Source organism: Kryptolebias marmoratus, linkage group LG22 (assembly GCF_001649575.2).
Source record: "Kryptolebias marmoratus isolate JLee-2015 linkage group LG22, ASM164957v2, whole genome shotgun sequence".
NCBI lineage: Eukaryota > Metazoa > Chordata > Actinopteri > Cyprinodontiformes > Rivulidae > Kryptolebias > Kryptolebias marmoratus.
This window is the reverse complement of record NC_051451.1, coordinates 12,814,136-12,828,063: the sequence shown is the minus strand read 5'-3', so window position 1 is coordinate 12,828,063 and position 13,928 is coordinate 12,814,136. Positions and strand designations below refer to the sequence as shown.

Below are 13,928 nucleotides of genomic sequence, written 5' to 3'. Positions count from 1 at the left end.
GAATGAGGAATAATTTAGAGAAGTATGTCCATCCTGGCCCTCTGTCCTCCCTCCAATCCTCCTCCTCGCACCCGTAAATGGCAGTAAATCTGCAGCAGCAACCCCCNNCCCCTGTCCACCCCTGTCCCTGACTGTCCTTCCTCACAGACTCTGCCACTAACTTTTGGAAATGTCATTAGCACAAGCTAACAGGAACAAAAACTAATGTCTGCAACCTAGAGGATTTAGGCCCCATTTATCAGCAAGGAACTACTGACATGTTGTCTGCTAAAAATCTGCTTGGTTGTAGAGATCCCTGGATCCCCAGGAAACACTATCTTTAATTTTCCTCTGCTGTGTGTGATTGTTTCTGTCTGTTAGCAAAATATCTCATGAACCGGCAGAGGAATTTTAATGAAACTCACCGAAAGTAATGATTGGATGCACACGTGCAACTGATTAACAATTGAGGTCAACTTGATTCAAGATGGCTGCCACAGCTATCAACTTTAATAACCACAAAAATGGCTATAACACAGCAGGTTTTGTAGATATTGGGGTAAAATTTGGTATGGGAGAAGTTGAGAGTCATTCAAAACACATACTCCTAAATAAAAATAGATTGTGCAAGATCTTTGTGTAAAACTATGGCACAGAAGGCAACGACAATACTAATTCCTCAAAGGAACCTCATATTTTCAGTGTGTCCCTGCTCCAACTCACTTAACTCTAAATACCTCATTGTTAGGTTGTCAAGTTCAACATAGGTCTGCTAATAACCCATTCATTTAATTGTTTTTATTGTTGCAGAAGGGAAACATCAAAAAAAAAGAAAAAGGAAGACAAGTTCAAAGAATTTGGGAAGTTTCAGCTGCTGAAGATCGATATAAAAACCTAATCGTCCCATTCAATAAAAGCAACTCTCACTAATCGGAAGCACAAAATGGAAGGCTGCGTGCGAAAATAAAAATGCATCATATCCCACAATCACTCCCTCACTCCCTGGTGGAAGTACTTCTTGGATGGAGATAAGTTGGACGGCGGGGTACACATAATATACGTACATGCACTGGGAACAGTCATCGATGTTAGGGTCAGCTCTGCACAACCTCCGTTCTAGATATGAACCAGCTGTTACGTGCATTCGTGTAGATATTTTAAAAGCAGGCATGAGAAAATAAAAAAAAATAAATAAAAAAATATTTTTTTAGCCTGGACCTGTTGTTAACAGCAGGACTTCTAAATCAAACAATGCAAACTTAAAAAATCTTCACGCTAAGGTACGGTTACCCAGTATTTTCTTATTTCTTTATGTTCTATGTTAGGGTATATGCAGCTAAACTGAAAGGGACAGGTCTGGAAATTGTGCAGCTTTTCCGAGCAGCAAAAAGCCAGAGACTGCTTTGGATTCGTTCCACCGAAAGCCTTGATGTTCCCTGGACTCCCCCCCCCGCCCGCGCCTCACCTCTCCACTCCTCCTCGTGTGTTTGTATGCGTCTCTGTGGTGGCTGTACACTCCCAGCAGAGCACCTATTAGTCTTGGCCCTAACAGACAACTCGAGTCAAAGATGAACCACGAGGCACTTCCTCTCGTAAATCACCGGCCCCGCACTAAGCTGGGAAACAGCTGCTAGTTCGGTGGCTGGGAGGGTGGAGGGTTTGTGTGTGTGTGTGTGTGTAGAAGAAAGGAGGGAGGGAGCTGGTGGGATACAGGAAGTGACCTTCTGACCCTGCCTGCTGGCCCTGGTGTCAGATTACAGAGCTGGAGGAGGAGGAGGAGGAGTAGGAGGAGGAAGAGGTGTGTGTGTGTGTGGGGGTCTTCATACTAACTTAGAGAGGCCCTGATATACAAACGACACACACACTTTATCTCCTGTGGCAGATTTACATGAAAAAAAAAAGATTACTTAGTTCCAAGTTGATAAAATAATGTTCAGAATTTTTCTTTAATGCAGCTAATCGACCTTGGCAGACACAGAAATGTCTGGTCAGATTTATAGCTATAGGGATGAAGTTTGAAGTGACTGTAGCTGAGAGTCGTTCACAACACATACACAAACACTAACATGCACACGTCTCGTGAAATCGTGCATAACTTTATTTTTAGAAGGATGGTTTTAGTCTAAAACTCTGGCATGAAAGGCGGCGGCCGACGTGCATTCCTTCAAAGAACGCTATGTCTTTCATTTCAGAAAAGTCTTTATGTTTAGCTGTAGTCTTTCCATTCTAGGACAAGAGTAGTAAACAAAAGCCTTGACTGTAGTTTACTCCCCAGCAGCCATTCATACCAAAGAAACAAACAAACAAAAAAAAACACATTTAAACCAACTTTGATGGCTGCATTGGAAGAGTTTGTTGTTTAAAGTACTGGATGGAAAACAAATCTGGTCTAGGAAGCCCAGTGTGAGTGCGCCTAAAGTCTTTTCAGATGCCGAAACACCGCAACAGTTTATAACCCTTTTCAGACTCTCTGCGACTCTGGAAAGATATCATCGTAGCAATTGCTTTATCTCCAGTTTCAGGATAAACACGAGGAATACTTGCACCACGCATACCCGGCAACAAAAAGGTAACACGACTAAGATGTGTTTTTTTTTTCTTTTTCCCATATTACCCCGTCGTGATAACAACCAAAATCTTTACTTCGCTGTATTGTAAACATCTGTTCAACACTCGTGGATTGAAACAAGCTGGAAGAAACCTAAAAAGGCAGCCCTGAGGTGAGATCTGACAGAATGGTGCTAAATTAAAGCTGTTTATGAGGGTTGCGTGTCCCTGCTTTGCATTAAAGTTTCTGATCTTCATCAACTAATACTTCCAATATAAAGTGCAGATTATTTTAGTAACCGTAACTTGAAGCAAAAGCGCTGCACATTTGCATGCTTCCAATGGGAAATGAGACACAGTATCCCCTTTCACGCAGAACGAGCTACAGTCATGGAAACTGCTGGAACACTATCCACGGTGAAGCAAGTTTTACATCGCCATGGACTAAAGAAGCACCAACCAAGAAGGACGCTCCTGCTCCAAAAACGCTGGACTGAAATTTGCAGCTGCCCACATGGAAAAGCCAAATTCCTTCTGGAAAATGGTTTTCTGGTCCAACTAGACAAAGATTGAGCTTTTTGGCCACGATGATAAGATGTGTTTGGAGGCGTTAAAGGTGAGGCTTTCAAACCTAAGAACAACGCACCAACTGCCAAGCACGGCAGTGGTACCATCATGCTGTGGCACTGGTGCACAACGTGGATGGACTAATGACGGAGGAGGATGAACTTCGATACCTTCAGCTTCACCTCAGATCAACAGTTGGGCGGTTGAAACGTGGACCCGGCTGTGTCGCCCGACAGACCAACGATCCATCAGAAGGGGTTTCAGGACACAGTTAAGCTTCTGGAACAGCTTTTCCAAAGCCCCGACTGCAACTCGATTGAAGATTTGTGGACTACGCCTACAGCCGGGTTTGTGACAGGAAACCAACCGGTTTAGATGAACAAACTGGCAATTCCACCAAGCAGAGTGGTCACATTTCAAACCAAAAATATGCCAGAAGCTTGTTGGCGGATACAAACAGCGTGTGGTTGAGCTGCAACTTGCTAAGGGACGTTTCACCAAATATTAGTGTGTGTGTGGCGGTGGTGCATGTAGGTATTTGAGCCTTAGTGGAGAAAACCTACAATAAATTCAAACTTGTGCATCGCATTCTTGCTTTAAAACAAAGTAAGCACTGAAGTTGTGCGTGGAAAAAGAACGATTTAGATCAATCTATAAAAGCCCCAAACTAACATGACATTCATGCCAATAATGAGTGTAAACGTTCTTTCCGCAACCGCACAACGCAAACTGACTATACGAGATTGCACCATATTGTGCGCTTTTAAACAGCTCACTGCTGTTGCACAACGAAAACGGCGACACGAAGCCCCGACGCTTGGCTCCATTGCTTCCTCTGCTGCGAGCTCACAGACGCATCAACTCTGACCCCATCTTCCAAACAGAACAGCCCCGAGAACGACGACGTGCACCTTCATCAGATTTGTCTCCGTCAAACACTCGAACTGGTGAGCCTTTATTTTTTTTTGCTAAGGATGTTTACAATCCATCTAATAAATAGGGAGGAACTGTAATCCACGGGTCTAAGAGGGAGTGTTAGTGAAATATAAACGCTTACGGTGAAGACATCATCGTCGCCCAGCTCGCTCTCGTTCTGGAGTGCTGTGGAGGAGGTCGTGGAGCCTGCGGAGACCAAAAAAAATCCCAGTGTAGTAAACAGTTCTGTGGTCTGATTCGCTAAACACTCATCTCACAAGTCGTAACTGAACTCTTTTACCCCATTTCAGAGTTTTTCAGCTAGTTAAACACCCAATTTAGTGTTTCTCATCTTACGTCTTTCCTATAACCTCACTTATTATAGTTTCAGTCATAATCATCGCCTCAGGACCGAGCCTATCTTGATATTATTTGGAGAGGTACATTCAGAGCTCAGCGTACCTTCAGCCAAGTCCTCTATGGCTTTCCGCACCCCCCTTTCAAAAGCTCTGGCATCAGCTGGACCCTGAAAGGACAGGCCACACCTCCTGTCCTCCACCTTCCAGTGGTGAAATGTTGGCATTGCAATGGTGTAGACCAGGTCCTTTCTCAGCGGACAGTCCAGAATCACCTGGGCCAATCAAAACAGGAAGTCATTCCCACTGACCCGTTTAGGACTCAGGGTGTGAACAGACAGTCACGCGTTGTGTTCGGTTCAAGGGGGTTTCACCTGTTTGTCAAGCAGCCGCTCTCCCCGGATGAGGAACTGGGACTTGCCAGGGCCCGAAGCGGGGGTCAGGTCTGTCGGAAGGAGGCGGCACACCCCCACCCTGCTCAGGGCTCCCCCATCCTGAGCCAGCCAGCCGCCGCTGGAGTCGTCCCGCGTCATCACCACGGCTTTCACACGCACGATGTAGCTGTCACTGGACAGAAAGACAGCAGAAGGTAATAGGTTGTTAAAACGATAACTGCAGGGTTGGTTTTATGCAGATTTATCCAAACTTTACAGGATACTCCTTTATGCTTTTTTACTCTAATGTGTTTAGAAGCAACCACATTGTTCAGAAGTAAACTCATCTCGATAACAAAATGTGCAACCAAAATTTAATGCTTTTATAACTCAAGTAACATGTTTTTTTTTAACACAAAACTAAGCAAAAAACATAAATACATCTCATCATTTTATTCTGGCTCGGACTTGCTCAAAATCACAATGGTGTAAAGTCCAACTTGTCTTAATGCCACAGAAAGTTTATTATAGCGCTGGCTTCACACCCTGGCAGACTGTTTGAGGGCGGCACAAGTCACGACTTTGCCCGGTCCTGGCTGTGACGTCGTGGGAGGTGTTGCACCGGGACAAGTCAACATGAAAACATGCCCACGGCGTCAAACTTTGATGGAAACGTGGCTCAATGCTGAACTCCTGCTGGTAAAGTTCACAATGTCCCTCAAAAGAGGGTTTTAAAATGACACGACCGGAGGAGAGCTGAGCTAAGCCGAGTCTGAGCTTCTTTGTTTGTATCTTCTGACTTATCCGCACATGTTTGTCATAATTCGCCAACCGGTCCATGCACACGTTGAGCACTGAAGTAAAAGCTTTTGATCCAGCAGTCAAACTTAAACAGTTGGAACATAAGTCGACTGTAAGTGCTTTTGGAACAACAGTGCAGGTTGTAGATGGCTCTGAATGATGCCAGTCGGGAGAAATAGATTAGTTCTGACCGGACTGACAAGCTAACAGCCATTCTGAGAGAGGCCAAGGTGGAGTGCTGCCATTTTAAAACAACGCCAATCCCAAACATTTCACAGCAGTTTGCTCAAATGTTATCTCATCGACCTTTTCATCGTTGCCAGTTTCATACTAAACTGTTATTCTGTTAGAATATTGCTGCAGAAAGTCCCTCAGGTTGCACCTAAAGTGCTACAGCTAGCCGCTTTTTGTGGTATGCTTGCAAATATTCCCACAAAATTCTAGGTAAATCATTGTGTAGCATAAATGTGATGGTGATATAAAGGTTTATAAAACAGTTGTTTTAAGATGGCAGCAATCCATTTTAGTCCTCTGGTCCGAATTCAACCGTTTCTCCAAACTGAGGCTGTTCAAAGAGCCATCTACAACAGGTGAGATATTATTGCTCATAACATTGATCCAAAACCACATTTTAAAAGATAGGAACTACTGCTTGAGTCAAATAATAAAAATAAAAAAAAAATTCTTATATAAGCTGCCGATCATTCAGAAGGGAGAACAGAGCAGCGGAGCCTCGGTCGGATGAGCTAAATGATCTTTTAAGGTACAGTTTAGTCATAGCAGCACAAAACAATCCATGACAAAAAGAAAAAAACAAAAAGGAGACTTGGAGGCTGAATGGCAACATATGAAGCATTCTCCAGCATTAGCACGACAGCCACCACCCTCACAGGGAGACAATGCACACGGTCACAATCTTCATGAACGACGTGACAACAACAGGATGTGCCTTTGTATATTCTATTGATGCTGTGTGTGCGTGTGTGTGGGAGAGGGAAGAAGAGAGACATTAAAAAAGATATGAAGGGAGAGAGGCAGAGTGGGAGTGAATGAGAGAGGTGTTATATAATTAGCTTAGACAGTCCCAGGATCTGCTGCACACATACACACACTCACACTCACACACACACACACACACACAGGTGGCAAAACTGGTTCACCAGCTCCCACCCACGCACATTCATAAAAGTGACTGAATGACAGACTGACTGACTGGGTGATAGCAGACAAACAGCCTGTACAGAAAAGCAACCGCAGGTTCACCCACAACGCTTGTGCTTTTGTGTAACACACGTACATGTACACGCACACGCACACGTACACACACACACGTTTGCGCGTGCCCACACACAGGCCTCGCGAAGCGATACTCTTCCATTTAGCAATTAAAGGTTTGTTGTTTTTGGACGTTACGCACACCTTCGCCAAGCATGATGAAACACTTCAGCCTAAATATGGAGGTTCGGCGTCGTTCCTGGCAGCATCGGCGGCGCAGTTCGTGGGCAGATACTATTTCATTTGTCATGACAAACCACAATGGGTGTGGGCAAAAAGTCATTCAGGTTCTCCTGTGCCACGTGGGGAAACTTGAAAAGCAGCAAAGGAAATAATAGAAATTTAAAACAGAAAGGTCAGTGACCCACTTACATTTCCACTGAAAAACTAGTTTCCAGAGGGGGGAAACAGAGACAGAAATCATTTAAAACGTCAGGCAGGGAACTGGGAACAGAGTGTCATGCCTTTTCAAATAATAATATAATATTTCTTCTAAATAGTTGGCAGCTGCGTGATGGCTTGTTGCCCTGTTTTGTTGTAGCTACGAGGTAAACACACCACTTTAAGGTGGCAAACTCATTTTTGTGATGAGTGTAGGGAAGAAATTAAAGAACATATAGATACATGGGATATAAGAGAAAGTTTAAACAGGTCACGAGTAAAGTTGGCCTCATTTAATCAGATAATTCAGCTGTATCTACTGGAATAAAAAGCCATGTCCCCGTACTTAAAATGGATTACCCTCATAAAGTACAAATCAAACCCAGCCCAAGTATAGTATGAAGGACACCCCCAAAAGTAGCTCCTCCTTCCCACGTCTAGATGCCAAATCCGAATCAGGTTTGTGTTTCTTTGAATAAAACCAGTCCAGTTAGTCTTTTCAGTTGCGCTGAATGATGTCAAGCCAGTCAAGGAACGTCAAGTTTAACTGACAACAAAGGCGGCAGCAACGAAAATGAATTTGCATCCCCGAGGTAATTTCTTCCTTTATAGAAAGTAAATTGTGTTGTGGTTTTGTGTGCTCCCAGTTCTTCTGCCAACGCGAGGTGAAGGAACATCCTAATTGCCGTTTACCTGTTTGTCCACACGATTACGCAAAACTTCCAGGGGAGAGATGAGTTAAACCTGTTGTAGAGTCAGCAGGGGAACGGCGGCAGAAGAAGAACAATAAATAAACCAAGTGTCTCTTGTTTGTGTGAACATTTTTGTGTTTGTGTACTTAATGATTAGTGCTCACCACCGTGAATCGTGGATGATGAGGCAATTGCCTGTGTCCGTGTGTGGTCATTTGACTGTTAGCAAAATATCTCAGAAACTAGTGGACAGATTTTAATGGCACTCCCAGAAGGTGATCACTGGATGTACATTGACTTTGCTAGTCAACACAATGCAAGATGGCTGCCACCGTAACTGACCTCAGCATACACAAAAATGGCTACAACTCAGTCGTTTTTACAGATATTGAGCTAAACTTTGCTGTGGTAGTAGCTGAGAGTCATCCCCCAACACTTACTCCAAGCGCTAACAAGATCTCTGGCAGGCAACGTGGCGAGTGACACGTCCTCCTTCAAAGGACACGACTTTCATCTATTTGCGGGGATAGAGAGCGAACAAGTTTGTTGAAATGAAACAAAACGAGCTGTCGTTGAAGTTGTAACGACTAATGCATTTTTTTTTCTTTTTCAATAGGACGTTTGATTTGGAAATCCATACCGTTGCTGGTAAATCACAGCACCACAGCGGCAGCTGAACGCGACTCAAACACATGTATGACACATCCCGATATAGAACAACACATCCAAGCCACCCACTTACAGAAATAACACCAAATTCTGCGCTAAATAAGCACATGTGCTATATAAGACACACAATCCAGGCTATCAGCTCCCTGAGATGAACTTGTCACATTTTGGTCTGTCTTGTGACCCGTGTTTAGAGCCCCGTCTGCCGACAGGCCCTGTAATCTGTGGCTGGAACACCCAGACAGCCACAACCAGCAGCAAAGCACGACATTAATGTGCTTGGAGGTGACTAAACATCTTGGCACAGGCGAACACAAGCGAACATTTGGGAACTGGGGGATCTAATTCTGTTCATGTGAATGCTGCGCGAGGTACTGATGCTGAAACGGCACATTGAGAGATGATGATTGATGGACTGTGGTCACCAGTTTATGGGGGAACACAGACTTAAAGGGGATAGTCTGGTCCTTTTGGAAGTGATGTTCTGTGAAGTAGTTATGAATAGTTAGTACCTTAACAGCCATGATGTCAGTCATAGAGAATGGAGGGTGAAGAAAAAGGCAAAAGTCTTCCTCCAGGCTAGGCTAACAGCTAACTAGGGCACGTTTCTTTAATGGTTTTCAGGCTTACGAAACAAATCTTTCTCAAAAATGTCATACTGGTGGAAAGGAACGCTACATTAGCTAATATTAAACCTCTACACTTTTGCATGATGGCATTCAATTCAGCAGCCTCAACGCCATCGTCATATACGTGGTCCACCTATGTTCCGCGCACACGCCTTGGCGTAGTAGCACGGATGTTGTTCCATTGAGAAAATAGCCGCAAACTCAACAAATGGCGTTGTGCAAAAGCGAAGATGTTCAATACTAGCTAATGTAGTTTTCCTTCACATCATTCTGTTGGTTTGGAGAAAGAGCTGATTAATAAAAACTGAAAAACAATGTAAAACGGGCTCTCGTTTGGCTAGCCATTAGCCTAGCCTGGAGTAGGAAGACTTGTGCAATTTTCTCCATACGTCGTCTTCTGTCACTGATAAAGTATGAACTCACAGAATATCACTTCAGAAATGACCAGACCATTCTCTTTGACCCTGCAGAAACCGAGTAAAATCAACTCTAATTTAGGCTAAAGTGTTTTTTAGGTGTTGTAAAGCCACAGCCTTCCACAAAATGTGAGTGACTCAGTTCAGATGGTTTATAAGAGGGCAGCTCTCCACCTCACAGATAAGAGCAGGAAATCCATGAATCATGTCCTTTTATAATTTACTGCAAACCATCAGGACAAAGGTGCAGGGTGTGTCTGGCTTCTACTTCTTATTAAAAAAAAGAAAAAAAGCTGTTCAGTGCATTTGCTAGTATTGCAACAATCACTCATTGTACCGACTTCAACAGCTGGATGTGCAAACCTACGCCTTTTCTTTACTGCAGCTTGAAACTTCACCCACAAAGTCTAAATATTTTAAAATATTAATGTCTGCTAAACATCCACATCCACAGCTACGAGCAGTTTGAATGTGCAAAGCCCAAATAAGACATTACTTGTACATTTAAAGCCCCTAAATATATTAGGATAACAAATGAACATGCTGTCATGTTTAAATGATCACCTTGGTGTGTTTCCAAAAACTTTTTACAACTGCAATCTGATTTGTTAGATCGACCTTGTCACATATATATGACTCACTTTGGACATGACTAAGGTCATAATTTCCGGAGTTGCAGCAACACATTATTTATTTGGATTCTCATCAGTTCTTTAGGGGAATCTGATAGCACCAAGCTGATAGCACGATGTAGTAGCTGCGCACCATCCCTAAATCACACACCCTAGCCCTAGCACTAAGGATTTATTGCACAAGATCTTTGTTTAAAACTGCCATTACCTGAAGTTCACCCTGTCTGTTAACAAAATATCTCATAAGCCACTGGACAGATTTTAATAAAACTTTAATAAAGTAGTCAATAGATGCACATGTGCAACCGATGAACTTATAAGCCTTACATGAAGCAGATCAATGTCTCTGGAAATGGTGGTATTTGTGTTTGCTTTAGCCCCACGTAGCATTGTTCTTCTTTTAAGCACTGTAGTTTTACACTCGATGCATTTAGTGGAAATAACTTTCAACCACTTTCAAAAGTGGAATAGGTAGGCGAACGTTTCTGAAAGTGGTGGAGAGCTAAGACCAAAATAGAGGCGATATATTTGTGTCGTCTTTATGGCTTGTTTTTTGTTGCTTTACACTGATCAGACGCTTTCTTTTTATTTCACCACAGATTAAATTGTAAATCCAGCGGCCTCGTCCGTCTATTAAATCGACTCTGTCACTCAGAAGTTGGTCACTTTTGTGTCAGTTTTCCTCACATTCCAGCCTGACACGCCTGTTAAAGTGTTTGAGAAAGCCACGGTTTGCGTGCATCAAGTGAAGTCAAGCCTTGAAGCTCTCACAGAGTCACAGTTTTCTCTGGAAAGTTCTGAAAGCAACATATTAATTGGTCAAAGGAAAAATGTCGGAGTGAAATATGGCTGCACTGGATGGAAGAAGATAAAAAATATAACCTTCTACTTGTTTAAACGGATTAAACCGTCAATATTAAACTCACAAGAAGATGGTTTTCATCAATTTATGGAAAAGTCAACACGGCAATTTGCACATTAGTGTAATCCTGCAGATTCAGGAGATATTTTGCTAACAGACACATGATCCTATACAGACATGGGCATTTACATTATAGTCGACTTTTTATAGCAGTGTACTGTAAAAATTATAGTTTGATTTAGGTGACTCATATTTTTCTATAACTCAGACAATTATACTTGGATTTCACAATTTATCTGAATTTGGTTTTCAAACAAAACTGTATTTGACCAACAAAGCGTGTTACACAATAAACATTAAACACACCAAACAATCTGTTGAAAGTGCTCCACAGTAGGTTGGACCCTGAAAATACCTTTGTGTGCACCAGGATTGCAATAAAACAGTAAAAGAGGCCGGGAAGCTGGCAGGACAGGTCAGGAATCCAGCTCATGTGTGATAGATTACGGGTCGGTCCGGCCGTGTGTGATAAGGCTGGTTTATACTTCCTGTGATAAAGAGTGACCGGCCACACCTCGGCCTGATCAACAGCACCACACCCACCCATCCACCCACCCCTGTCGGCACACAGTCCACGCTCTGTTTGCTGCGACCAGGAAGTCACTGAGGGGCACTATAACAAATGGGATTCATTCATTTATTAACCTTTATTTAACCAGGTGGATCTCGTTGAGATTAAAAGTCTCTTTTCCAAGCGAGACCTGGCCAAGAATGGACGAATGGGTCATTTCATTATTGGTTTGTTGTTCTGATGTTCTGAATGCTGACGATGGCTTACAGTATAGCCTCATTCTCTTAATGCGAGGACACAGTTGGCGTTCACACATACAGCTGATTAAACGCTTCTTAAATGTTCAGATTTGCTGATTTTGTCTCTCGTATTGCTGTATATTTGATATATTTGGGTTGGGTCACCACTTTCATTGGTGGCCAATAAAAGGGAAAAAATTTTCTTTTTGATATTTAGTTTTATTACAATCTCATTCAAAGAGAGACGGAAAATGCAGCGTTGAACATTTGGGTGGATTGAGTTCATTCACAACTATCGACATGTGGAGCCTCCCGAGGGGACGTCTGATCGGCATTCTGTCAATCGGCTGCAGTTATGTGGAACATTCACATGGTCGGGCAGCACAAGACTCGGTGAATGAGTGCATCAATTGACATGAGAGAACCACCCCGCACTCGACTGGCCAATCACAACGCAGTCCCGGGTCAGGGCGCTCGGATCAATCGGCCACAGATCATTACGGAGCCAAAGCTCTCTTTAAAACACTGAGGATGCTCAGAATTCTGCTGGAAAGTCAGAAAATCCTGGACACAGTTTTTATGGTAGTGGCAGAAGGACAAGTCCGAAACAGTCCGGTTTTTATCTGTAAAGAAAAAAAAAAACATGGGCAGAAAATCCGATTTTTATCACCTCACTATCACTTATTAAATTAGTGTACACGGTTTAAATATTTGACAAACGACTGACTGTACGATTTTTTAAAATTATACATTTTAATTCCACAAATAAAAAAACAGGATCTGAGTCAAAAGCAGTTTTCTGTCTTACACACTAAAGCTAAAAAACTGCCGGGTTAAAGACAACCCAGCTTGTAATCCAGCGGTGGGTCAAATTTAGACCGAGCCAACCCGGGTTAGTTTTAACTCAACAGGGTTGGGTTGCCAGTTTGACCCAGCACAGTAGGTAACATTTTGCACCCAGAAATTGGGTTAAAGTGACTAAATTCTTTAATTAGGGCTACTAATAAGATGAGTTGGTGCTAACAGCTGTTAGCATCAGCTAGCTAGTACCAACTAATGCTAATGCTAATGGCAGACTATGAAGCATGACATGGCTAATCTTAGACTCAAACACTGGGCCAAACTCAATATTTGGTCAAACCAACCCAACTTATGACCCAACAGCTTTAACCCAGCAAATGAATTATCAAAAATAACACCACAGTTCTTAGTGTTCAGGTGAAAATACTTGTTAATGAAAGGCTAAATTGTACGGTTTAATGTAATTACTACATGTCATTAAGAAAAGTCTTAAATGTAACTAACATTACAACTGTGCTGTAGGGATGTGCAGTGATATTTGAATATTCTAAGTTTAGTTAAAGTGGGCAAAATTGAAGAATTAATACAATTGTCTCAGCTTTTTATTTGTTTACCCACATCTGGTAGTAACAAGCCAAGTTCATCGCTAACAGTGCTTTTCCAGTCAGGGTGCTTTTTTTTTTACATAACACCCACCCACAGTCCCTCTCTCGAAAACAAACAAACAAAAACAACTTGAAGCTTTCCGATGCATGTTTTTGCCATTGCGGTTCATTTTGAAAAGATTATAAAGTGGAAACTGTGGTCGTGGGTGAGCTCAGCTTTACCGCCAGAATACATCCACCCCCTTCCAAGTTCGTCTCTTTGAATGATGCGAATAAAGGAATATAAGGATCCCCGAAAATAAGAATTATCAGCAGAACACATTTCTTTCTTTAGAGGATTTTTCAAGGATGGGACAAGATGTTGGGTATTCGAAGAATACACGCCCCTAACGCGCTCTTGGAAAAGTTCCGTTAACTGTGTGAGAAAACATCAAAAAATATTTCCGAAGTCTGTTTTCAATGCACTCGGTGGCATTTACAGGTGCTGGTCATAAAATTAGAATATCATGAAAAAGTAGATTGATTTCAGTAATTCCATTTAAAAAGTGAAACTTGTATATTATATTCATACATTACATACAAACTCATATATTTCAAATGTTTATTTCGTTTAATTT

The 13,928-nt window shown here is 42.5% G+C and overlaps 1 protein-coding gene across 1 annotated transcript in view; it reads right to left on the bottom strand.

Annotated features, from left to right (window-relative positions):
- LOC108245061 (sprouty-related, EVH1 domain-containing protein 2) overlaps positions 1-13,928 on the bottom strand; it is a 32,421-nt gene that overhangs the window by 8,163 nt on the left and 10,330 nt on the right. The window contains exons 2-4 of the mRNA XM_017431698.2: positions 4,739-4,931; positions 4,471-4,639; positions 4,151-4,215 (exon numbers count right to left, since the gene is read on the bottom strand). Coding sequence (XP_017287187.1) covers positions 4,151-4,215; positions 4,471-4,639; positions 4,739-4,931 — 427 coding nt within the window. The remainder of the gene's footprint in view (positions 1-4,150; positions 4,216-4,470; positions 4,640-4,738; positions 4,932-13,928) is intronic.